This window comes from Herpailurus yagouaroundi, unplaced genomic scaffold, assembly GCF_014898765.1.
Source record: "Herpailurus yagouaroundi ecotype Mexico unplaced genomic scaffold, PumYag 28, whole genome shotgun sequence".
Lineage (NCBI taxonomy): Eukaryota > Metazoa > Chordata > Mammalia > Carnivora > Felidae > Herpailurus > Herpailurus yagouaroundi.
This window is the reverse complement of record NW_024412376.1, coordinates 35,555,629-35,581,615: the sequence shown is the minus strand read 5'-3', so window position 1 is coordinate 35,581,615 and position 25,987 is coordinate 35,555,629. Positions and strand designations below refer to the sequence as shown.

Genomic DNA, 25,987 nt, shown 5'->3' with positions numbered 1-25,987 from the left:
GTCTTTCTTAGACTCCGTCCCTCCTCCGCCCCAGGCAACTTAACGCTTAACCAGCATTACCTATTTTCCTCTAGATGCACTATCTTCCTAGGATTGCGGAATGTTCTGCTGTTTATCATTTGTTTTCATTTTTTTCTTCTCAAAACAATCTGCTTAATTCTTAGACAAGAGCTTTTAAAAGAATGATGTGGAGGTGGTGAGGTGTAGGGGTGGGGAGGACGTCCCCCAGCAGAAGTGCTTGTGAAAGTGGACGCAGATCAGTTTGCAGGTGGAGCCACATTGTCTCTGCACGCAGTCTGCCATGCTTAACTGAGGATGGGCTCTTCCTCTACCCATCCCACTATATTCGTTAGCGTGGCATAATGCTTTTGGAATCAGCACGGGTACACTGGGAACCTGCTGCTTGCCAGACACTGATTGTGGGCTTGTGATAGTTCATCCTCGTGAGAAAATTGGGGCTTGCTTGGTGAGAGTGAACACCATACCCTTTCTTTCCACCCACCTCTCCTTGAAGGAAACCTCATGTTCCAAAGAGCCCGTAGCCACCAAGCATCCCTTTTCCTTTAAAGGAAGGGACATGGAGTTCCATGAATGTGACTCTTCCCTACATCCAGGATGGTTTTACTACCGTTGTAAAACAGTTTATAGCATACAAAGCATTTCATATACATTCTCGTATTTTTAAACTTCCTTCTGTTATTCTTTTTTAATTTTTTTTATTCTTATGTATTAGTTTTTTACTTCTTTTTTTTAATATGAAATTTATTGTCAAATTGATTGAGGTGCAAAATAAACTTCCTTCTGTTATTCTGGAGGGCGAGTGAGTGGTTGGGTGAAGCATCTGTGTACATAAAGCTGGACCAAGGAGCTAGACCCTTAAACCAACCCATTTATCAGTTGAAGTGACACAGTTTAGGGAGAAGTATCAGGTGAGCAGCAGTTAGCTTACAGGGCACATTCTCAGTTATGGTTAAAATGCCCACATGACAGGGGCACCTGAGTGGCTCAGTCAGTTAAGTGACAAACTCTTGATTTCAACTCAGGTCATGATCTCACAGTTTGTGAGTTGGAGCCCCGCATGGGGCTCTGTGCTGATGGTGCGGAGCCTGCTTGGGAATTTCTCTCTCTCTCTCTCTGCCCCTTCAGAGCTCTCGCTCTTTCTCTTTTTCAAAATAAATAAACATCTAAAAAATAAAAAATAAAATGCCCACATGGTAAGAAGGCTCAGCTATTTCCTGGGAGGGCTATAGCAGTTAAATAACAAGATAGACATTCTACTGTTACTGTACCAAACAAATCTCCCAGATTTGTACTGCTTTGGAGACATACCTCCCCTTATTCATGTTTTTTTTTTTTTTTGCATAGGGCAAGTGAAAACACAGACATGATTAGGAAATCAAGGACTGAGCTTCCAACAAATGCAATTAAGGCCACAAACAAAACTACACTTCATTATGAAGTTGGACTGTGACATGATTATTCCCTGGGTGCTTTCTATGGGTCACTTGCCAATCAGAAAATGCCACATCACATTCATCACAGAAACAAGGGACTCTTTGCTCGAAATTAAAATGTGTATTTAACCCCCCCACCCTGCCCCGGCAGTTCTCAGGTTCTGTGGTTCACCCCTACTAATGTAGTACAGCGACATGACTGCACTCACTCTACTGGCATTCTTTGTAATGTGAAAGAAAAGAAAAATCATCGGCAGAAGACGCTGATTAAAGCATACTGCCCAAAAAATTTTCCACAGCACTTGAATGCTTGGATTCACTGCTGCAGTTTGCATGGAGAAAGCACTGTCCTTTAGAAGAAAAATCTGTTTTTCCAAGTTAGAAGTGTGAACTTAAAGTCATGCTTTTCACGTAAAGTCCTTTTATGTGATGTTGATATTTATAATCGGTACTATGCATTTTTAACTAAAATATCTCACTAACAACCCAGCTGTCTACTGAAAGTTTAATATTTAGCCAGATCTGCTTCAGACTTTTCAAAGTAGTAAAATATTACAAACACATTGGAATACCCAATGCCCCTGTCTTCTAATGGTAAACATCATTGCGAATTTGTTTATTTTCCTAAGCATGTATTTATACTAAGTATACTACACATATACTACATATGTATACATTGACAGAGAATTTATATAGTCTTGTTTTTCATGTTTTAAATTTCATGTAAGCATGTCATAAGGTATTTGTTACTCTGCAGTGTAATATTTTAGAGACTTATTTGTATGGAAACAAATACCTCTAGCTCACTCAGTTTAACTGGTGAATAGCATTATGAATATACCACAGATATTTGTCAATACTCCTATTGAAGGGCAATTATATTGTTTCCAATTTTTGCTTTTAGAAATAGTCCTGCAATAAGCATTATTATGTGTCTCATATGCATAAGAGAGATTGTGTCTAGAGTATACATAGAAATGGAATTAACTAGGTTGTCAGAGAGACTATCTCCTGCTTTACTATATATTGCCAAACTACTCTCCACAATGGCTATAACAACTATAAATATATACATATATGTTTGTGTGTGTATATATATGTATATATTGATACATAAAACTGTAAAATTCCCACAAACATCATGTGAAAGTTCCTGATTCTCTATAGTCTTGCCAACATTTCGTACTGTCAGATTTTTATACTTTTGCCAATCTGATAGGTATGTAATAGGGCATCTCATTGACCATATGAGCTTCCTTTCCTTGTTCTTTTTCTATTGAGCTATCACTTTCTTATTGATGTTATAAGTTATGGGTATTAAGCCTTTTTCCATAATATATATGTGTAGATGCCTTCTTCTGGATTATGGATTCTTTCATCACTTTCATCATATGGTGTCTTTTTTTCAATACTCATTCCTAATTTTGAAGTAATTATATTCATAAGTTTTTTCTTTTGTGTTTGTGTGTTTTGTATCTTGTTTAATGAAATCTTCCCTAAAGTCATATTCTCCTATATTTTCTTTTCAAAGTTTAAAAGTTTTTTCACTTTAATTTTGTAAGATGGAGAGATTCAATTTCATTTTTACACAAATAACTTATTAAGCACCACTTATTAAATCATCCAACCTTTCCTAATTTAGTAAGCCATCTTCATATGAGATTTTCATACATATTTTTATTTCTAGGCCTCTCTATTCTATTCTATCTCTTTACATCTGGTAAGAAAAGTGACTCCTTCCTCCCCATCCTTTCTTTTTGTTCAATATTATCCATTATTCTTGGATCTTTATCTTCTGTATGAATTTTTAAATAACACTGTCCAATGTATAAAAATGCATATTGGCCTTTTGACTGAATTGCATTCAGTTTGTAGATAAATTCATAGAGAATTACAGTTTTCAAATGATTGAGTCTCCCCTTCCATTCATGCCTTCGCTTAATTAGGTCTTTTATTTCCTGCAATAATATTGTTAAAATTTTTAAAAATGTCTTCAAGATGTTGTGAGATTTATTCTTGGGTATCATATAGTCCTCATTATTATGAATGAGCTTTTCTTCTATTGCATAGTCAATTACTGATGGCATATAAAGATGTTAATGATATTTGATGCTGATTATTTATAAACCTGCTGAATTCCTATTGGTTTTAATAATTTATGCATAGAACTCCTGTTGGGGGAGTGGTATTGTCTATAGATCAAGACCGTTTTGTCTCTTTCTTTCCAAATGTATACCTCTTATTTCCTTTCTCTAATCCTATTGCATTATATACAACTGCAAGTACACTTTAAAATAGTAAGGTAGGAAATCTCTCTATTATTCTTGACATTAATGGGAATGCTAATTCCAGAATCAGATCTAATGGCTTTCAAAGTAGTAGTACTACTGTCACTAATAGTGGGATGTTGTAAAAGGAAATAATCACTGAGTCGTGGGCAGATTGGTTTCGTTCTTATTCATGAGATTGGGTACTTACCTTTAGGTTCTCAAGTTCCTCAGCTTACTAGCAGCCCAAATCCCAGGTGATTAGCAACCTATCTTTGTCCACCCTTTTATGCGGTGAGGGAGCTCAGCAGCCCTACTCAGCCCCTGGCATTAGGCACTTAGCCTAATAATGATTCTCAATTCACATAGACCCTTTTTGGCACTTTCCTGAATGTCCATGTCTAGCAATGCCTACTTCCTGGAGCAGAGCAAGCCCAAAATTCAGCCATGCACATTCTGTTGAATTTATGTTCTACTCTGGTTCAGTATCTTGGGAGATTTTTCTCTAGCATACATACCTGGAAATGGAATTAACGAACCTGTAGGATGAAGTATGTTCAACTTTACTAGGTGGTCCATGGTCATGGAGATGATTATATTGTTTTTGAACCTATGTCATTTTTACTTTTATTTTTGCTTAAAACATTTAATCTCTTTTGCTATTTGCAGTGGAACTGAAACAATGTGCAAATGTTTACAGCCATTTTGTCCAGAAATTTAACTAGTTTTATTTTTTAGATAATTTTCTTTGTATGTAAGAAAAGGTGAGAATCAGAAAAATTATACTTATAATGTGTCTGTAAAATAGTTCCTAAATTATGAATTACCTACAGATCCCAATACAGGAAAAACTACCTGTCCAGTTGCCATATGGCTTATTTGTCATTTGTAGAACATGATCTGCAGATAATAAAGGACGGGGCCAAGTTGAAGTTCATGATTAAAAAAATAACTTAGACGTTCTTAAGAAACTTTAAAGTATGAGGCAATGTAGCAAAGGAGTTAAGAGAAGAGCATCTAGTAACACCAGTGAGTTAGAGTCCAAGCTCTACCAATTACTAACTCTTTAAGCTATTGCTTCCTTACTGGTAAAAAGGGACCACATTAGCATCTACCCTAAAGGGTTATTTTGAAGATTGAACAAAATAGAGTACACATAAAACATTTAGCAAAATGTTTAGCACATAAGGAACACTCAATAAAATTTAGCCATTATTTATTTAAGTTCACAAAGGTTAATATATTTCCCTTTTATGTGACATGTAATCTGACAATAATCTGAAGCCTTTTATTTTCATTACTTTCAATTTGTCCATTTCATAAAATTAAGCACCTATGCTTTTGGTAATTAGCATGTAATATAGGGATTTCCCAGAGTATTTAGATAGGAAATAGAAAATATATTCTTAAATAAATTAAATTAGAAAAAGTAAAACTTTATAAAATAAATGAGTTTTTTCTTTATAAATGAGTTTTGTCTCATTGTTGAGAACTACTTTAATATTCTAACAATAGGCAAATTATTTCTGCTACATTATCTGAATAAAAACATTACAGATTAGCAATGACAGAAAAGGAAATAGGTAATTAAAAATGAAGAATAAAAATCCAGTTTTAAAGACCAAATAAAGATTCAGTTATTAGCATTATAACTTTTTCACCTTCTGCTTAGCACACAGGCAAACCCTACCCTGTGAAATACCACTTAAAACTGGTCAATTCATGGTTTAACCAAAAAAAGTATATTTACAAAGTAGTTTTATAAGTGAACATGTAATGTGAAACACCATCTAATTCATGGTGTTATGGTGATAGACACTGGGTCATTTCAGGAACTGGCCTGACCTTACCTCTCTTACCACAAGGTTGAATATGGGGGCCAGAGAATCCAGCCTCCTGAGCATGTGATTGGCTTAGAGATTTTTTTTTTTTTGCCATGAAAAATGTTTAGTCAAATTTATCACTTATTTCCCTTATTGCTTCCATATTTTGACTCTTGGTGATTTTTCCATTTTCAGTTTATAAAAGTATATACTCAGATTTCTTTCTTGTATTTATTTGTGTAGCTTACCCAGGTGTGTAATATGAAGAATAGATTAACTTGATCTTTTTTTTTTTTTTTTTCTTATATGGCTCTCCAGTTATCCAAACTTCACTTATGGAAAAATTCTTCCCTTTCTTCACTAATCTGATGTGCTGCCATTATCATGTTATATTTTCATATTCTCTTAGTTCTTTCAAGATAATGTGTCATTTCTCTTTGAATATTTTTAATATTTTTCCTTTTGCTTGATAGAAAATTTACTGTGATGTGTCTGGCTATAGTTTTTCTTATTTTTTTATCATGTTTGGGGTTTGTAGCACACTCTGGTGATTTAATGCCAGTTTGGGAAGATTCTCAGCCACTATCTTTTTAAATATTGCTGCTGGCCTATTCTCTCCATTCTCCTTTTGGGATTCCAATTACACACATATTAGACCTTTAAACCATGTTCCATACATGTCTTATTCTCTCTTCAATATTTTCCAAAAATTTCTCTAGGTTTTAGTTTGTGTATTTTCTTTTATTTATCTTCTAATTTACTAATCCTCTCTTCATCTGTGTCTAATCTCTTAAACATATTTGCTGAATTCTTTATTTTGATTATTACAGTTTTAGTAATTTTTAACAATTGACAATTATTGTATTTAATTATTTTATATATCCTTATTGATTACACTCTACCTATTTAAAATGTACAATTCAATGGTTTTAGTACATTCACAGATTTGTATAACTATTAACCACAACTGAGTTTAGGACATGTTTATGACTCCAAAAAGAAATACCATATCCATTAGAAAGCACTCCCCATCTTTTCCAAATACTCTTAGTTCTAGGCCCTGTTAATTTGCTTTCTGTCTGTATATATTTGCCTATTCTGGATATTTCATATGAACAGAATCATACAATATGTCTTCTGTGACTTAATCCTTTCACTTAGCATAATGTTTTCAAATTCATCTGTGCTATAGCATGTGCCAGTACTTAGTTCCTTTTAATTGCTAAATAATATCCCATTGTGTGGCTATACCTTATGTTTATATTTTTATCAGTTAATTGACACGGGTTATTTCTACATTTGGGCTATTATGAATAATGTTGCTATGAACATTCATAGACAAGTTTTTGTATGAACATAACTTTCATTTCTCTTAGGTATATACCTAGGAATGGGATTGCTAGCTCATTATGGTAATAACTTCATATAATATTTAACTTTTTGAGGAACTCTTGGACTGTTTTTCGTAGACTGCCCTTTTTTATATCCCCATCAGTAGTATATAAGAATTCTAATTTTCCACATCCTCAGCAACACTTATTATTATCTGTATTTTCTATTATAGCCACCCTAGAAGGTGTGAAGAGGCAGTGGTATTTCATACTTTGCAATTTACTTTTCCTTTTTTTATAGTTTAAAAATAGTGATTTTTATGTTTTCTACTTTATAATCTTTTTATAGTTCAGTTCTTCCCTGAAGTTATCCATTCAGCGTCTAATTTCCTGAACAGTTAAAGCCCAAATAGGAAAATGTGAATAATATGAATCTCCTGTGTGTCTGTTTCTATTATATTTTTTCTTTTAGCTTTGGTCATATGGCCTTTTCCTCAGTACACCTAGCCATTTTGGATTCAACATAGATATTATTATGAATAATCACAAATGTTCAGAATAATTTTATTCTCTATAGAGAACTAAATATTACTTTTGACAAGCAGTTAGAGTAGGGACAGATCACCATATCCAAATATGGAATTGATTTTATTCAAATCTTGGCTACAGGCTTCATGAAGGCTTGTGTTTTCTGGTTTACTCTTACTGCTGGGGTAGCTTCTGGGAGTTCCATTTTATAATAGGCTGGTGTATTTACCAGAGCCTGTCTTCCATGATACACCTTTAACTACAATTTTTGTCCCCATAAAATTGTCAGGAGCTCTTTTTAGTCCTCAAACCCTGTAGTTGACATTTTCCACTCAGCCCTATGGGGGTCTGAGACACAGTATATCAGGTATACCTCTCTGTGTTTCTATTCTCTCCTAACTCATGGTTTCTCTTCACTACCTTAGCAGTTCTTTGATGCTTCTTACACACATGAAACACAAAACTGTTTTTTTTTCCTTATTATTATTACTCAGCTTTTGATTTATTCTCAGCAGGACAGTTGCTATATAACCAGCTAAGCCATCATTACAGGAAGACTTTGCATGCACTTGGATTCATTTTGGATTTTCTATTCTGTTCTAGTAGTCTATCTAGTTCTGCACCAAGCTATCCCCATTTTAATTATAGACAACTTTGTGATATAATTTTATATCTGCTAGGGTTGATGTGTGCATTCTTGCACACACACGTGTGCACACACACATACACAGCTCATATTTTTTTCAGTGTTTTCTATTCTTCTTTGCGTTCTTGTTTATTCTTCAAGATACTGTACAATGAAGTTACTTAATTCCAGAAAAATTTGGTATTTGTATTAGGATCAGGTTAAATTTATAAATTTACTTAGGAATAATTGACATCTTTCTAGCATTGAGTCTATCTAAAAACATCTAGTTAAGTCTCCTCTGTGTCCTTCAGAAGATATTATAACTTGCCTCGTATGGGTATTAGGTATTGTAAAGGTTTTAGATTTTTTTCTGGTGTAAATGAAATTTTCTTTTCCATTCATCTCCTAATTGATTATTGTTCATATATGTGAAGAATATTGATTTGCTTTTTGCATATTACAGTTATAGCTTCCAAATTTACCGAATTGCTTCATTAGTTTTACATCAATTATTCTGAGCTTTTCAGAAATAACAATATAGCATATACAAGTAAAATACTTTTAACCTTGTTCTTTCAAATTCTTATGTTTCTGTTTTGTTTAGTTGTCCAGACTAATTTCTGCAATATTAAATTTTGGTGGAGATATCAGGCATATTGTCTTGTTCCTGGATTTTGCAGCAAAAGGTCTAAAGTATCTCCATTGGGGAAGATACTGGCTTTTGGGTTACATACCATTTTATAATTTCAAGGAAGTATCCATTATAAGGATGTATCCATTAATGCCTACTGAGTGCTGTTTACATAAATGGGTGTTATATTTTGTGTGTTTTGCCATTAAAGAAAATTTTCATATTATTTTTTCTTTATAGCTCTATTAATTTGATGAATGGTATTTATTCTTTACTGTAGAAGCCAGGAAAAAGCCAAGAGGCCTCATATCACCACCATAATCTAATATTGTAGAAATTAGTCTGTACAGTTAAACAAGAAAGCAATTAGAAACATAAAAATTTCTTAAAATTTAATTATCTTTGTCTTTCAGAAATAAATTTTCCACATTACGATGTATTATTGTTTTAAAACATGTTTATTTTTGAGAGAAAGAGAGTGGGAGGAGCAGAGACAAAGGGGAACAGAGGATCCAGAGCGGGCCCCATGTTGACAGCAGCAAGCCTGACATGGGGCTTGAACACAGGAACCATAAGATCATGACCTGAGCTGAAGTCAGACACTCACCTGAGACACCCAGGCACCCCTATGATGTATTATTTTTTAATGCGTTGTTAACTTTTGGCTAATGTTTTATAATTTACATACTTGTTTATTAGTGGGAATAGGCTGTAGTTTTCTGCTTTGTGCAGTATTTCTCAGGTTTTGTTATCAACTTTATATTCATTATTTTTCTTGCTTTTCCATGCTTGGAATAGTTTAAATAGCATTTGTATACTCTAAAGGTTTGGTAAAATTTCATTATAGAACTATGTGTGGAAAGATTCTTTGCATCTTTATTTCATCCTTTGAATATATTCTGTTTAGAATCTCTCTGTTTACTAGGGTTAATTTTGGTAAGCTATATTTTCCTAGAAAATTATCTTTTTCTTTTAGAGTTTCAATTGAATTTGTATTGAGCTGTGCAGAGAAATGTCTTTTGATTTAGACATCTATCATTATGCCCCCTTTACTATTTCTTATTTTGCATATTATTTTATTTTATATACTATTTTATTGTTTTGTATTTTCTCAGATTTATGTAACTGATTTAACTTTTAAAGAACCAATTTGTTTATTAATAAGCTCTGTGGATTTTTTTGTTTCTCTAAGTCATTAATTTCTGTTCTTTTCTTCTTTTTAATTGCACTTCTTCCTAATTTTGATGCTGTTTACTCCTATTTTGTGTCTATAAGGCAATTAGGAAGTATTCTATTTCCAGATACTCTTTTTTTCTATCTCTATTTTTTTGTAGTTGTAATTTATTTATATTGTGAGGGCATATATTAACTAAATGCTATTCTAACACTACATCCACCATCAATTCTACAGTTCAATATACTTAATGTCCTTATGGGAAACCTTCCCCAGTATTTCTCAGTTGTCTGAATTCATCCCCTAGTTGATTCTTTAGGAGTCAACTTGAGGTCTTTCATAGCCATAACCTCATTTATGACATATATACTTAAAGATAAGTTTAGGTAGATACAAATATTTGGCTTACATTATCTTCAAGTATCTTAAAAATAGTACCCTACAGTTTTCTGGCTTAAAATACTGCTGTTGAAAAGTAAGCCAATCTTAACATTCTTTCCCGGTAAGTAACTTGAATTTTTATCTGGAAGTCCAAAGGATATACTCTTTTTCTTTAAAGCTCAATAGACTTTTTAAATATATCTTGGTGTTAACTGCTTTCCATTGATTTTTATATGGTATTCTTTTTTAATATGTAGATTCAAATTTTGTTTTTTGTCTGGAAAGCTTTATTGAATTACATTTTTTATATTTGTTCTGTTTCATTTCTTTAGTTTTCTCCTTTAGGAATTATGTTTAGACGTGTGTTAAATCATTTTTTCTGTTCTGCTAAATCTATCATGTCTAAAACTTTCTTTATCATTTTTTCAAATCCATTTGATTTTTTTTCATTTTTTCTTTCCATTTTTTATTTCACTATTGTTTCATTAATGTCTATTAACTTTTTGTTCTTTCCAGTTTAGTCTTCTGACTTTTTTCTTTTATTTTTAATTGTTCATTGAGCTATTTTTCTTTTAATGTCCTCTTCTTAGCTAGCCTTTATGTCTCTGAACTTTTCTGATTAATTATACAAACTTTATAGTTTTATTGTTTTCTTAATTTCCTTTAGCCAGTTTTGAAATATTAAGTCATAATTTTCTTTGGCCTTTTGTGCTGTATTTTCTAATGTGTCTTCATTGTATATCGGCACATCATTCAGAGAATTTGACTTTTTGCTCATAATATATTGCAATTATTTTCTGTTGCTCATGCTTTACTGAGATGGGGCTTTCTATTTTAGGAAGTTACCACATATGAGTGGTGGCAGAACAGAATTGTTTTCCTAGATTCATGGCTCTAGGGCCCCCTCTTCTCTTATTTCTGCCAAGCATTTATAAGTAGGACCTCATTGTACCTTCTACTTTCTCTAGTCCCCTTTCCTGCTTTGTATCTAGGACTTCTCTCCCATTACTAATCATATAAATTTAAGTTCTACTTTTGGTAGACTTTATTTAGTGTGAGATTCTATTCCTCTAGAAGGCAGTTTTGGTTGGATATTTCCAGAAGCTCTGGGAACTTAAACACACCAACATAATATACACTTTAGTCTTTCTACACTTATCTGCAGTAAAATGGGTGCTCTGCAGCCCTTCTTTCATAATTAATCTCAGACCTGCCTGCTACATTTCTTCTCCAAGAATAGAACTTCCCTTGAGTAGGTAAGTACTTTTGCTGATTCTTTGTTCTCAGGCTTAAAGAAAATGAGAGATTCCTCCATTCTCCCCTCTGTTACTGCCAAAAGTTGGTGCTTTTACTTACCTGCCCATATTCTAGAATTTGTAAGAAAGATTTCACCGTAAAACATTTTTTTAATGTTTACTGATTTTTGAGAGCGAGAGACAGAGCACAAACAGGGGAGGGGCAGAGAGGGAGGAGGACACACAAGCCCATGCAGGCTCCAGGCTCTGAGCTGTCAGCACGGAGCCCAACGTGGGGTTCGAACTCAAGCTGTGAAATTATGACCATGAGCTGAAGTTGAATGCTTAACCGACTGAGCCACCCAGGCGCCCCAGAAAGATTTCACTTTTTGTTGAAGATGCCGTACATGAGTTTTTACTTTTACTGTTCTATATTCTCTGTTCGGTACAGTGATTTGGGAAGATTTAAAAATCTACACTGATGTTGCCCCAACTACAATCTAAACCACTTTCTCTACTTTGCGTTTGGGATACTGCATATCCTTATTTTCTATCTTTTTTTGACTTCTTGGTCAGTGCTTCAGGAATCAGTCCTGGGATCTTTTCTGTATTTCCACTTACTCCTCAGTTATCTCTCCCAATCCCATGACTTTACTATCTATAATCCAATGATTCCAAAAATTTTCTCTATAGCCCTAAATTTTCTTAAACTCTACACTCATGTCTAACTTTCTCCAAACCTTGTGTTCAATTCATTATCAAGAACTAGCAACACTACTTTCAATATATATCTTGACTCTGTTCACCTTCATATAACAACCTCACTGAGCTATAATCATCACCAGCTGAGATTACTGAAATAACCAGGTAACTGGGATACTGTTATTGCACTAACTTCCTCCCCACCCCTTTGTTTATCCTCCACAAAGTAGCCACTCTTTTTAAAATATAAATCAGATAATGTCACCAGTGACTTCTCGTAACCCTTGGAACGAACTCTGAAGCTTTTCATCACAGTCTACAAGGTCCTATAGGGTGTAAACTCTAGTTTCCTCCAGGATCTCACTTCCTACTGTTTTTCCTCCCACTAGTTCTAGGCCACGCTGGCTTTATACTTTCCCAAACACTCCACGTGGCTCTGACTAGGGCTTCTGTATTTGCTGATGCACGTACCTTCACTGCTTTCCCCTTTACATGGCTCATTCACTTCACTCAACTCAAATAGCATCATATAATTAAAACAGTATTGCTGTATTCCCCTACCACCTTGTCAATCTTTGCTTTTCCTTATATCTGTCTTTAGTTTTCTTTATATCATAACACTTAACATTACTTGAAAGCATATTTTTGTTGTTTTCTCCCTCAGGAAAACATAAGCACCGTAAACGTACTGGCTTTTTCTAGTCTGTTGACTCCTAAGTTCCTAGAGCCCAGATCCATGCCTTGCCCACAAGAGGCACTAAGTAGTAAATATTTGATTAAATTTATGAAGTATTTCTCAATTATCATTTCTTATTACAGCGCTTTCTAGTGTCATAAGTTCAAATTTAATACGCTTACCTTTGCCTTTATATTTAAAAAAGGTTTTTGTCACCTTTATATTCTGCTTTTCTTCCAGTTCTTATGATTTAATTTTAACTTTTACTCATTAATATAACTATGATTTTTTGTTTATGGTATGAGGATAAATAACTCCATATTTACCTCCTCCCTACTATACACTTATTAATAATCTATACTTGTTTAAAATATCACTTTTTGCACATACTAGGTATATGCACATATAGAACAGCCTTCATAAATTCTTCATATTGTTTTTACTTTAAATGTTAATAAATTTTGATTTTAAACATTCTAGGCATATCTACAGAACTGTATTCTCTTTTCATATTGATAGAACTTTATTCTGTTAGCCATAGGGCAGCCATGTTTATTGCAGGATCTGAAATTAAATTAAACCAATGTGCTTGATCACATAAAATTGTTGCCTCAAACAATATGTTTTTGAACATCATCAATAACTTGTTTCTATTATGTCTAAAACTCACAAGAAATATATGAATATGAGGAAGGGAGAAAGAAAGAGAAAATAAACCAGATTACAGAAAAAAATTCTTATTTGATTTTATCTAAATATTCTATAATATTTTGACAAGATCTTGAACTTTCTTTCTGCCTTGTGATTGGCTAAATCACAGAACTGTGTTAGAATTCACACCTAATGGGTTCAAGGAGGCCCATGTATCACACCCTCACATTATAGCACCCCCTGTGCTCATTCACATATGTATTCATTCATTCTAAGAAACATCTGTATTTCATAATACAAGTGGAGACCAGGCCTTTGCCCTGAGGGCTTACTATCTAACAACGAAATCCATGTATTTAGCTTTCTAACCAAAATAATGTTTTCTCATTCAAGAGATGCACTTTTGCATCTGTTACTTATTTGGTATGCTTTCTCCCTTTCTATTACTCACTTCACAGTTTTGGTTTAGCAAATATATTGGGTGAAATGAGGAAAATTATGTAGACCAAAACAGTAGGAAGTGCTAAATTGTCATCAAATAGCCAAGTGCTGAGTTTATAAGAGAAAGGTATAGTTTGATACTCTAGCCACTTTGGGCTGGATCATTTTAAGACTGCCATAATCAAATTCCACATTTGATCTATGTGAAATCAAAATAATTTATACTGCCAGAATTCAAATAAAATCCATAGTGTTTGAGAACTATCAACCATGCCTGTATGTTATACTGTGGTTTAAAAATTTCTATAAAATGTGATATTTTAATATAAATCACAACTATCAGGCAAGCACTCATTTTTAAAACAGATGAGCTTCCTGAAAAAAGGACCAGGTACTAAAATCCTATAGTCTGCCCCAACTGTTTTTTAAACTATCCACTACTTGATAAATGTGTAAAGTCACCCACTTAAAATTGTCTCACTCTAAATGCCAGTTACGTGGAGTGAGAAGTAAGGTAATAATTCCCAATTTTTTTATTCTATAATTCACACACAAGAAATATACCTCCAAACAACAACAACAACAACAAAAACAACACCACAACAAATTTGCCTTTCATGGTACAATGTATTCTAGGTCATTGTTACCTAGCTTTAGGTTCACAGCCTGATAAACCTAAATTTTCAGACAATGAAGGGAGATACTTGAAAGAAACAGAAAGAAAGAAGGACAAAAGAGATTCCTTAAAAGAAAGAAAGGAAGAAAGAAAGAAAAGATTCCTCAACAAGATGAACCTACAATGGACAAGTGACTTAGCAAAATCTTTACACTTAAAAATAGTTTTTACAAGTCCTTCCCTTTTGCCTTCTTTCATTTCTCTACCTGTGCCCTAAAACTATTCCTTTTTATATTTACTTTTAAAATTTATTTATTTATTTTTAAATTTTTTTTAACATTTATTTATTTTTGAGACAGAGAGAGATAGAGTGTGAACTGGGGAGGGGCAGAGAGAGAGAGGGAGACACAGACTCTGAAACAGGCTCCAGGCTCTGAGCGGTCAGCACAGAGCCCGACGCGGGGCTCTAACTCACAGACCGTGAGATCATGACCTGAGCCGAAGTCAGACGCTTAACCGACCGAGCCACCCAGGCGCCCCTAAAACTTATTTAGAGAGAGTGCGCACACACTCATGCACCCATGCTCGGGGGAGGGCCAGAGAGGAAGACTGAGGATCCCAAGCAGGCTCCACACTCTCAGCACAGAGCCTGACAACAGGGCTCTGTCCCACGAACCATGAGATCATGACCTGAGCCACCTGGACACACCCCAGATTTAGTCTTCTATTTCCTCTTTTGGCCTTCCTTCCTACTCTCCTTCCATCCCTATAATGGGTGTAACCTACCTCTAGTGACTTATGTTGGATGCCTAGTTTTGGTCACAAGCAAAGCTATAGCTTCACTGACGTTGGTATTCCTCTTGGACAGAAAGATCTTCCATCCTCTCTTCAGCTGTGACCAAACAGATGGCGCTATGTACTTTGGAGCTCAACCAAAACATGCTGTGAAGATAAACCCAATGAGTTTATCCATAATATCATGTGAAAATCCACTAACCATATTCACTCCATACACCTGACTGCTTTGAAGTACATCATCATCTTAGATCCTTTTGATTGTGTTTTTTATTTTTTACTTAATGTTAAGGTATGTGTAAAATGGCAAAACAAAAATAACAAAACATATATTTGGATGGAAATAGTTTTAAAATTAATAATTAATTTTTAGGGCACCTGGGTAGCTTAATTGGTTGAGCATCCAACTTCGGCTCAGGTCATGATCCCACAGTTCGTGGTTCAAGCCCCACGTCAGGCTCTCTGCTGACAGCTCGGAACCTGGAGCCTGCTTTGGACTCTGTGTCTCCCTCTCTCCTCTGCCCCTCTCCTGCTTGCCCGTGTTCTCTCTCTCTCAAAAATAAACATTGGAAAAACCTTTAAAATTAATAATTAATTTTCATCCCTATCATTCTGGAAAACACAGCAAGTAGCGTTCTGAAACTGAGGGTGAGAAGCACACCCCTGTCTCAACTGGACAGCGACACACAGACCAGGTATGCGTGCACGAACGCAGCCAGTAGTTTATAGGACGTTTTAATATTCTTCGAGAACAGTCAAATGACAAAATCCCTAAAGATACAGGCATTTTTTTTCCCTTTCTTTGCCCAGGAATCTGTTTTGGAGGCCAATTCAATGATTACTACTAGGACATGGAATTTTGATATCCATTTGGTACTGATTTACACCAGTATTTTTAAGGCTGCCAACAAGAAAGTCCAGAATTTCAGGCAGCCAAAATTCCACAAGAGACAACTGTCTTTTATTTTATAGCTTATGAATTTGGGGCTTAATATGATTTTCCACTAACAAGTTCTGTACCCCCTCCAGAGTGCTAAAGCTGGTGTGTAGATCAGCAAAGTAACACAGAACATATGAGGCAAGTTAATATTAAACTTGAAGGAAAACTATACAAATTATATTGTTTACTTAGGAAAAAAGCACTCTAGTTGAAAGGGCTGATGTATGATTTATTGCAAACACTCAGCCAGTGTGTTCACATTTTCAGTTTAACTCTACTAGCAGCAGTGGTTTGGTGGCCGTGTGGCATTGGATACGGTATAATGAAGTCGTCAATTAAAAATCCACTAGATATTGGTAAGGAATAGCTCTAAATACTTCATGTCTTCTGTTTTTATTAAATGTCTAGAAAAATGCAGAATTATGTCCGGAATGGGCAATAAATCATAGGCCAGTAACTCAGGGAAGAATTCGATGGATGACTCTTTTTAAACAGAAGTAAATAAAGAACCTGTTTAATTAAAAACAACAAAATGTTTTTGGTTCCTAGAAATAAATCTGTTACAAAACAACACTTCCATATATAATTAGGAAAAAAAATCAGTGTAGGTTTTCTTTTGTAGGCTCAAAGTAATCTTTTGAAGGAAGCCAAGGAGAGAATAAATATTGGAACACTGAAATGATTCATGTTTTTTAGGAAAACCATGAAATCTTCTTCCCTGTATGCCATGAAAAAAAGAAACATGCATCCATCCTTTAATTGTTCCATGACTAAATGACTTTCCCTAGGATTCTAGGCTCGTCCAAAAACCTTTATGTTTTATATAATTTATGATATCATTTTATACACTTGTTCCTGATCTAAGAGTCAGAAGATATGTAACTAATAAAATCAGCATAGGAAGTCTTAGAATTATTTACCTACAAAACCAGGTATCAAACATGGCATCCTGCAATGTTTTCCAGCTAAGAGAAGTAGCTCATGGAATTTTACAGATGAGGCCTATTGAAAAAAATAAAGGAAATATTTCTACAGCAGAAGCTCATATTAACTATTAAGAAAACCATAGCAGGGGCACCTGGTTGGCTCAGCTGGTTAAGCATCCAACTTAGGCTCAGGTCATGATCTTGTAGTTCATGAGTTCAAGCCCCACATCAGGCTCTGTGCTGACAGCTCAGAGCCTGGAGCCTGCTTCGGATTCTGTCTCCCTCTATCTCTGCCCCTCCCTACTCGCTCTCTTTCTCTCTTGAAAATAAATAAACATTAAAAAATTAAAAAACAAACAAACAGAAAACCATATCAGATGCCTTCTAGGCTTGACATTGGGATCCTAAACTCTTATCCCAACGCCTGGTTGTGTTGCCTACCATGGATGACTTCTGGACCATCAGCAGCAGCATGCACTCTGCTTTCCTGGAAGGGATAAGAATCTTGAAGGATTCTCGGGCTCACCAGAGAGAAGGATAGAACATTACATGTAAGCACCACATAACACCACTATATATCTGAAACAGTAGCTGTACAAAACAGAATTATTTTCACCATGTTTCCAAACTGCTCTAATGACAGTTAAAGCTAAACATGAATATGAACAAATGGAAGAGAGACTTCTGACATCCATTCTTAACTTTTATAGTAGAAATATTTATATAAAAAAATCTTCATTTAAAAATATATTGCTAAATTACTCTATGAAATTTGTTATTAGCTAATAACATAATTTTATCTATGCAAACTTCTAAAAGTGACTCTGAATGGATAAATTATTTCACACCAAAAGTTATTGTATCTCAAAGAAAATAAAATGAAGGAATTTCTACAAATATTAATCTTCAGAATTTAATGCGTATACCTGTACCATGTTATAAGACAGAGCATTGAAAAAAAAACTCATTGTATTTATAAAGAAGGCTAAGGAAATATATCTTAGGTGGCAGTCAACCATATACTTATTGCTTTTATCAATCCTGGCCCTCTATCAAGAACATGCATTCTGGTTCACTTAATCAGGAATAGTTTTCTTATTTGGTACAGTTATGACAAATTTCATTCTTAACTTCTCATTAGATTTCCAAAAGACACCACATTAAAATTCAAATTATGGCAAAACTCTGTACGTGTAGCATATGGGGAAAGTAGAGAAATACATCTCTAAACATATCGGATCTACAGAAAATCACTTCATTTTAAAATCGAAGTTTATCCTCCCCAGTTTCTCCTTTCCATTATTTTTATGTTCTATACTCATTCCTTATTCAGTCTTTACTAATTTGTTTTAGATATAGCAGTATAACCAGCAGTAATGTGACCAGACTGCACTATACTTATTTCCATATATTTTCATATAAGCATTTTGGCAGTCAAATTCATTGTGTCCTTTGGAGATCTGATCATAGAGAAAACTAATGACAGAATATACACGAGTTATATATACAAACTTGAGTCCTGAGAGCAAAACATAAAGGTTAAAAGAGGGGGTAACTTCTCATTAAGGCTGAATGAAATTCAAGAAATTTAAATGAGGAGGTTCTGAAATCCCTCACTACGTTGTAGCCAATCTTAAGAAGCTAGCCTAAGAATGTCTTGTTCAACCATTCATGACCATTGGTGAGCGGGTGTTGGGCATCACAATCATGTTATATTTGAACTTCATCTTCTGCTTTAAGTTCACGGCACGTACCACTTAGATGTGTTCCTAATGATTCCCCATCTGAAAACAGTGGGGTCCTGGCCGGGGTCTGTGTGGTCAGCAGGAAAAGAGATGGTGAAAAGCTAGGGGTCGAGGCTTCCGGCAGAGAACTGAGATGGTAGGGAAGGGGGGAGTGTGGGTATTTCTGGAGCACTTGACCTGGGGTTCTGGCTGGCATTCTTGGTGGAACTGCTTTAATCCCAGGCTGGGCTACTGCTGTTATCAAAGGTGGTGGAATCACTAAAGATTTCTCTTTTGGAATGCCCGGTGTATGTAAATGTTCATCCTTTAGTTTTGCAATATCGTTAAATACTGAGGCAAGAGGTTGGAACTTGGGTTCCCAACTGAGGAGATTATCCCAGTGGTAGCTGCCTCTCACATCATGATCAGAGGTTCTCTGGGTGGAAAGCGCTGCACACCTTGCTTCCTGATCATCTGAAATAAAGACGAACTCTCTCCTGACATCAGCCAGGATGTTCTCTTTTATCTCTCTCTTCTTTAGTGTCTGGGGTAACACATTATTTTGAGCATAGGTTGTACCACAGCCTTCTTTATCTTCCTCAAATGTATGGCTGGTTTCTGCTGTTTCAGCAGTGACCACCACATCAGTTTCTCCAGACAAGCAGGAGAGCTGATCTGAGTCCCTCGGGATTCCGGAGTCTGGGACCCTGGATTCCCGATCACTCAGAGCTGAGCCAGAGTCCTTTCTGTAAGGATGCTCATTTATCCTCTGGATTTCCTTATCTTCTGCACTTTCTCCTTCCACAGAACAGTGGCCGCTGGAGTTTGAGTGCCTGTACAGATTCACAATGTCTTTCTCCATGATACTTATTAAACTCAACCACTCAGGCATGGAGTCCACAGGCACCACCTCATTACGGCACTCATTAGCTTTTTGGAAGGGCTTGAGCATGCTGCCATCTGTGGTCAGTCTCAAATTGATATCTGAGGATGATGATGTTTTCTTTTCTTCATAATTGTTTGTTGTGTCTTTTTGTTTATGTCTTAAAATCAATACAATTAGTATGAAGATGAGTATCAGAAACACCAAAAAGGAGACTGTGACGCTGATGGAAAAGCTGCTACCTGATATTGCTGAGTGTTGTCCTTCTGAGAAAGAAGACACATTCACAAAAACAGCACAAAATGTAAACTTGGAGTCCGGTTTGGGGCTATGAGCGATTATTTTCATTTCAATGGTGTCTTGTTCACGGACTTGACTTCTTATCAGGGGAAGTGCTCTAGTCAAATAAATATTTCCATTAGTTTTATTTACTAAAAAGAAAGGAGATGGAGTTTCCAAAGAGTAAAGAATAACTCCATCAATACCAGCATCTGCATCTGATGCTTCCACTTTGCCAACCAACTGTCTTATTTTATTCTTTTCTGGAAGGTTGAAAAAATATTGATCTTGAGTAAAAATGGGTTCAAACTCATCTATCCCTTCAATATCCACCCAAACCATTAAAGAGGCTGCTGAGTCCCCTTTGTCTTTTGCCTGAACTGTGAGGCAGTATTTATTGTCATTTTCATAGTCAAGGACTTGCTTAGTGTGAATATCCCCTGTTAAAGGGTCAATGAGGAAGGGATGATGATCACGAGGCATCCCGTGAGTGGTGGAACAGGGCGATAAAATAGAATAGGTCAATTCTCCATAAGGACCTGCATCAAAATCCAAAGCGTTTACGGAACATACAGTGGAGAAAACAGGGACATTTTCAGGAACAACACAATTTAAGTTTGAGAACATAAACTGAGGTGCATGGTCATTATCATCCAGGACATTGATAAACACAACCGCAAAAGAAAAATGCTTCCTTTCTTCATCTGAAGCTTGAATAGTTAAGGTGAATTTTGTCGTTTCTTCATAATCCAGAGGTTTAATCAAATAAAGAACTCCAGTTTTTTCTTCCAAGTGAAAATGCCCCCTCTCATTTCCAGAAATGATGTGGTAGATGATTTCTGCATGTGGACCCACATCACGGTCGTTTGCAGAGACCACAGTGATGTGACTCCCTAGAGGGGTACTTTCCTTGACATGGGCATGATATTTCAGACTGCTGAATTTAGGTGGATTATCATTGACATCAAGTACTTCTATTGATACAATGGCTGTAGAGCTCAATGGAGGGCAGCCATGGTCAGATGCCACAATGACAAGGTTATGACTGGCAGCTACTTCTCTGTCCAGGCTACGAAGCAACACCAGGTAACCAGCTTGCTTAGAAGGATCTTCTGAATGAATGAAACTAGTTTCTACATGGAAATTATTCTGTGAATTACCACTGATGATCGAATAATCAACGTATGTGTTTTCACGGGTCCAGTCACGGTCCATGGTTGAAAATGTGAGAAGCGTGCCTCCAATTTGAGCATCTTCACTCAAGCTAAGATTATAATATTCTACTGCAAACTCAGGGGCATAATTGTTCGTATCTTGTATTTCTATTTCTACTAAGGTAAGAGCGCTCAGGTCAGGAATGCCACCATCACTGGCTTCAACGAGAAACTGAATTGTTGATATTTTATCCAGAGGTAATACAGGATTGCTAGTAAATATTGTGCCTGAAAAACAAGACATAGCATTTCAATGCTGTGAAATTAAATTTTCATGATCCACTGGTCAGCAAATATTTATCAAATATTTACTAATGTGTTGTTTTTATTTGCTAAGTTTGTTATTTAAGTTGCAACCAAGAGTAACTCCAAAGAGAAATTTTAAATTATTGTATTTAGACTTTTGTAACACTTGAGATCCAGAAGTAATACTCCTGGCAGTCACTCTATTAAATATATGTGCTGTTTGAAGATGACTTTGCTACAAATGTCTCTTAATTTTATTTTTGTAAAATAAACTGTTCCATTACTGTTTCTTAAGAAAATGTATTCTTATTTGAAAAGCATATACTCCATTCTACTACCCATAGACACATGTATAGAGATATTCTAGAATAAAGCTATTTATTCTGGAAATACTGGGTGACGTTCAGTCTAGTCAAATGAAGGTAATATATATGATAATGCAGATTTTCAACTATTGCTTAATTATAAAGGTGTCTTTCCTAAACCTTTTTTGTTAATTCGGTAAGTGGCTTTTCCTCTTATTGATGAAATATATTTAACAATTTTTGTTGTTTTTAATATAGAAATATGTAGTTAGGGTCCCACCATGAACTAACTTGATCAGATAACATTTAATGTTTTAAAAACCTCCTAATCTAATCAATATCGTAATTGCAAAGTATTGATAACACATGTCAAGGACGAATGTTGCCAGGATGGAGTGCTCAAGAGGGACCACCTTATACACTGTGACGGGCTGTGACCAGGACAGCAGCTGAAGTCACCTGAGCACTGTGCGTCCCCCAAAAAAGAGAGAGAAGAAAAGATCTTAGAGCCAAATATCTGACATGTTTACATCCATACAGCAGCATTCACCCACAGCCTGCATGGCAACATGACCGACTTGTTGCAACCCTCCATGGGCCGCATACTGGTCTTTGGTGATTAAATTCTTCTTTAGGGCAATCCTGAGGTTAATTGTTTATTGAGATATAGTTACCATATGACAGCATGTTATCTGCAGATGTAAAACTAAGGATTCTATACCTGTATATAGTGCAAAGTGATCCCCACAATAAGTCTAGTTACCATCTGTCATCCTCAGGTTAATTTTTTATTATTAAAAAAATGTTTTTAGTGCTTATTCATCTTTGAGAGACAGAGAGACACAGAGCATGAGTGGGGGGAGGGGCAGAGAGACAGGGAGACACAGACTCTGAAGCAGGCTCCAGGCTCTGAGCTGTCAGCACAGAGCCCGACGTGGGGCTCGAACTCACAAACTGTGAGATCGTGACCTGAGCTGAAGTTGGACACTTAACCGACTGAGTCACCCAGGTACCCCCTGAGGTTAGTTTTTAAATCAGCTCTCACTTGTGAAATAATGCAATGGTGGGTAGAGATGGGGAACACATAGTGTGACATGTCCCAGGACCTGTTCTTTTTTGGAGTGTGCTCTGCTAGGGACCTTGTTTTCCTAATGATAATATCACATCAAATTTAGTTTTTAATTTCTACTCATTGCTATGTTTCCTCTATACAATTCTTAACTGTTCTAATCTGAAATCACTTGCCTCAGTGCATTTCATGACCACAAGTGACTTGCTCTCTGATAAAAAGACAAAGAGCCTTGGAAGGCATCAAATAAACCAGAAAAAGTACCACAATAATTTTTCTCAGTAGAGATGCGCAAATCATTTCCCTTTTTCAATTTTTTGTCCTTATTGAATGTATTATGCTATTACTGAACTTTTTGTACTTGGCTTGGAAAAAAAGCTTCCACACTCTTGTAACACGAAGTCCTCAGTACTAAATGAATCCCTTCGACTGCACTCTGTTGCTTGTTGAGGCCTGGGATAATTACCCAAACTGTCCTTACTTGGACTGATCAACTGGGTGTTTACTACATTGGGGTCTCTGAAATCCTGCACATTTGCCAGCATGTAATCAATTCCTTTTGCTTTCCAGCCATTGAGATGTTGGAGAAGAGAAATAACACCAGGGTTTGCTACCACAGCATTTGATGTGCAGAGAAGTAAGAAGGGTGGCATCTATAATACTGGGGGCGGGGGGGGGTGAGGTGGAAGCGTTTTAGGAGCATTTGGAAAAGATTACTGCAGCCTTCCACCCTGTAACTCGAACCTACGAACACTAAAGCCACTATGAATAACTCACCATTCATTGGATCAATTGAAAATTCCTTCGACGAAGAAAGGATCCTGTAAGAAATGTTCTCATTGCTTTCTACGTCTGTGGCTCCCACAGTCAGCACCGAGTACCCTACAGGCACCGATTCGGGAACAGTGGCCTGAAGGAAAAAAGACAGAAATGAGCCGTGTGCTTCCAGGCAGAGATATTTTCAGGAACAAGGCCAGAAAGTAAAAATCACTGTATTCATTTAGCTTATGGAAAATACACACATTAATTTATAAAGTTGACATATTAAGAACATTATTTTGTAGACCTAGAATTCAGAAAAACAAAATGAAAAAAAGTTTTCATTTACTTTTGAGCTTTATTATGACAAAAATTCCATCTAAATTATTTCTGCATGGTAGAGGATAGTTAGCAAATTCACTATTATAGTATTACATTATGTACATTGTATAATTTAGCAAGCCTTCACAGAAAATCATTACTTAGGTTAGTTTCCTTTCTGTGTTTATGCTTCAACCGTGCATTTGCTACATTCAGAAGTCCTGACGCCCATTTCCAAGTATTTAGCTGAATGCTATTATTGTCCTTACTTCTATAAACATACACTGAGCTCTACAGCAAATCAAATTTCCACTTTACAGTTTTGTTCATGACTTATCTCTGCAAAATGTTCATCAATATATTCTAAAACTATCTCTAGGAAAGAAAGGGTTTTCCCAAGTTAACTGCTGAGAATCTAAACCACCTTATTGTCTGGTAGCTTTACAAATATTAGGTCAGTTCTGATTGTTATGGCCAACTGGACTTCAATCTCTACAAATGAAAACAATGGCAATATACATACATAAGAAACTGAATTGAATGAGCTACTTAATTCCATATGTACTTACCATAGCCTCCATGATATTGAATATAAAACCCTCAGCGTCAAGTAAGGCTCTAAACACCATGAATACCCTCTGCCTAAATCCGTTTATCAACAATGGTAGGCTTACATTATTCCCCATTCTTTCCAGTCTGGCTGTGGTTTCAGCATATCTTTGAGCTCTTTACCTGGTAAGAATCTTGAGAAAATACTGGTGGATTATCGTTGACATCCAACACACGGACCATGAGTGTTCCCTCTGTGTGATGCACAGTATCAGAAATTTGGATGAGCAGCTCATATTCAGTAGCTTCTTCAAAATCCAATGTTTTCACTAGCATCACCGCTCCAGTGTTCCGATCAATGGCAAACTTGGTTCCAGGATTACTCTCTTTGGCGAAATTGAAGATGAAAGCTGGATTCAAATCCACATCATGAACGGATATCTGAGTCACAATCACACCAGGCAAAGAATCTGAAATAGTCATGACCAATGTCAGCCTCCATTAAAATGCATCCTTTGAAATACTTTTCTTTAATAGTTCAATCCAAACATTTTAACTTTAAGTCCAACATGAGTTGCTGTTTCTTGGCATGATTTCTCATACAAAGCTCATTATGAGCCAAACAAAAACTCTGAAGAATTTATGAGCCCAATAAAGTGAAAATTTACCACTGAGTAGGGAATTGAGGAGGTAGAGCATATTCGATTCTTATATTGCATTTTTTGTCGTATGCGTGCAACACAATTCCAGGACCAAGAAACATTCTCAGCCACTTATTTGTATACATAGTTTCTGTATTAAAATCATATAAACATAGGGGATATGGGTGGGAAGAAGGTTATTACTCAAAACATTAATACAAAGCATACAGTTTTGAAAAGTAAGCAAGATTTAAGTGAAAATATTTGTATATTAAACTTAGAAATATAGTTCCTTGTACTTATTTTGTAAAATGATTTCTTTTGGGGTGGCACATACACTGCTTCCTTCTCTTAAAATCTGACTCCCCAAATTATCCAGACTGTTAAAAGACAAAGTATACATTGTGCTAGTGATAAAAGCAAATCTCTAATATTATTCACCAAAACAAAAATCACAAAAGAGATGGCATGCTAAGTGCCCAACACACTATATGTTCTTTAGTCTAAACTGTCACAAAAGGGACCTCATTTTTAAAAATATTTACTTACTTTTGGGAAAGCACAAGTGGGGGAGGCACAGAGAGAGAGGGGTTCAGAGGATCTGAAGCGGGCTCTGTGCTGACAGCAGTAAACTCACTAACTGCGAGATCATGACCTGACCAAAGTCAGACGCTCAACTGACTGAGCCACCCATGTGCTCCAAGGGACCTCATTTTTAAGCTTACAAGTATGGTGCGGGTAGAAAGAAGAGGGCCACATACTCAGAACAGTTCTCCTGTCTATGAGGCTCATTGTAAT

The 25,987-nt window shown here is 35.7% G+C and overlaps 1 protein-coding gene and 1 long non-coding RNA gene across 3 annotated transcripts in view; one reads left to right on the top strand and one right to left on the bottom strand.

The window, feature by feature from the left end:
- The window catches only part of LOC121028342 (uncharacterized), a 401,683-nt gene extending 381,053 nt beyond the window's left edge, over positions 1–20,630 (top strand). For both annotated transcript variants that reach the window (XR_005789189.1, XR_005789190.1), the window contains exon 5: positions 19,987–20,630. This is a non-coding gene — a long non-coding RNA (uncharacterized LOC121028342). The remainder of the gene's footprint in view (positions 1–19,986) is intronic.
- DCHS2 (dachsous cadherin-related 2) overlaps positions 18,091–25,987 on the bottom strand; it is a 244,291-nt gene continuing 236,394 nt past the window's right edge. Inside the window, exons 18-20 of the mRNA XM_040471942.1 lie at positions 24,732–25,018; positions 23,697–23,829; positions 18,091–21,527 (exon numbers count right to left, since the gene is read on the bottom strand). Of these exons, the coding sequence (XP_040327876.1) occupies positions 18,910–21,527; positions 23,697–23,829; positions 24,732–25,018 (3,038 nt within the window). The 3' untranslated portion in view covers positions 18,091–18,909. The remainder of the gene's footprint in view (positions 21,528–23,696; positions 23,830–24,731; positions 25,019–25,987) is intronic.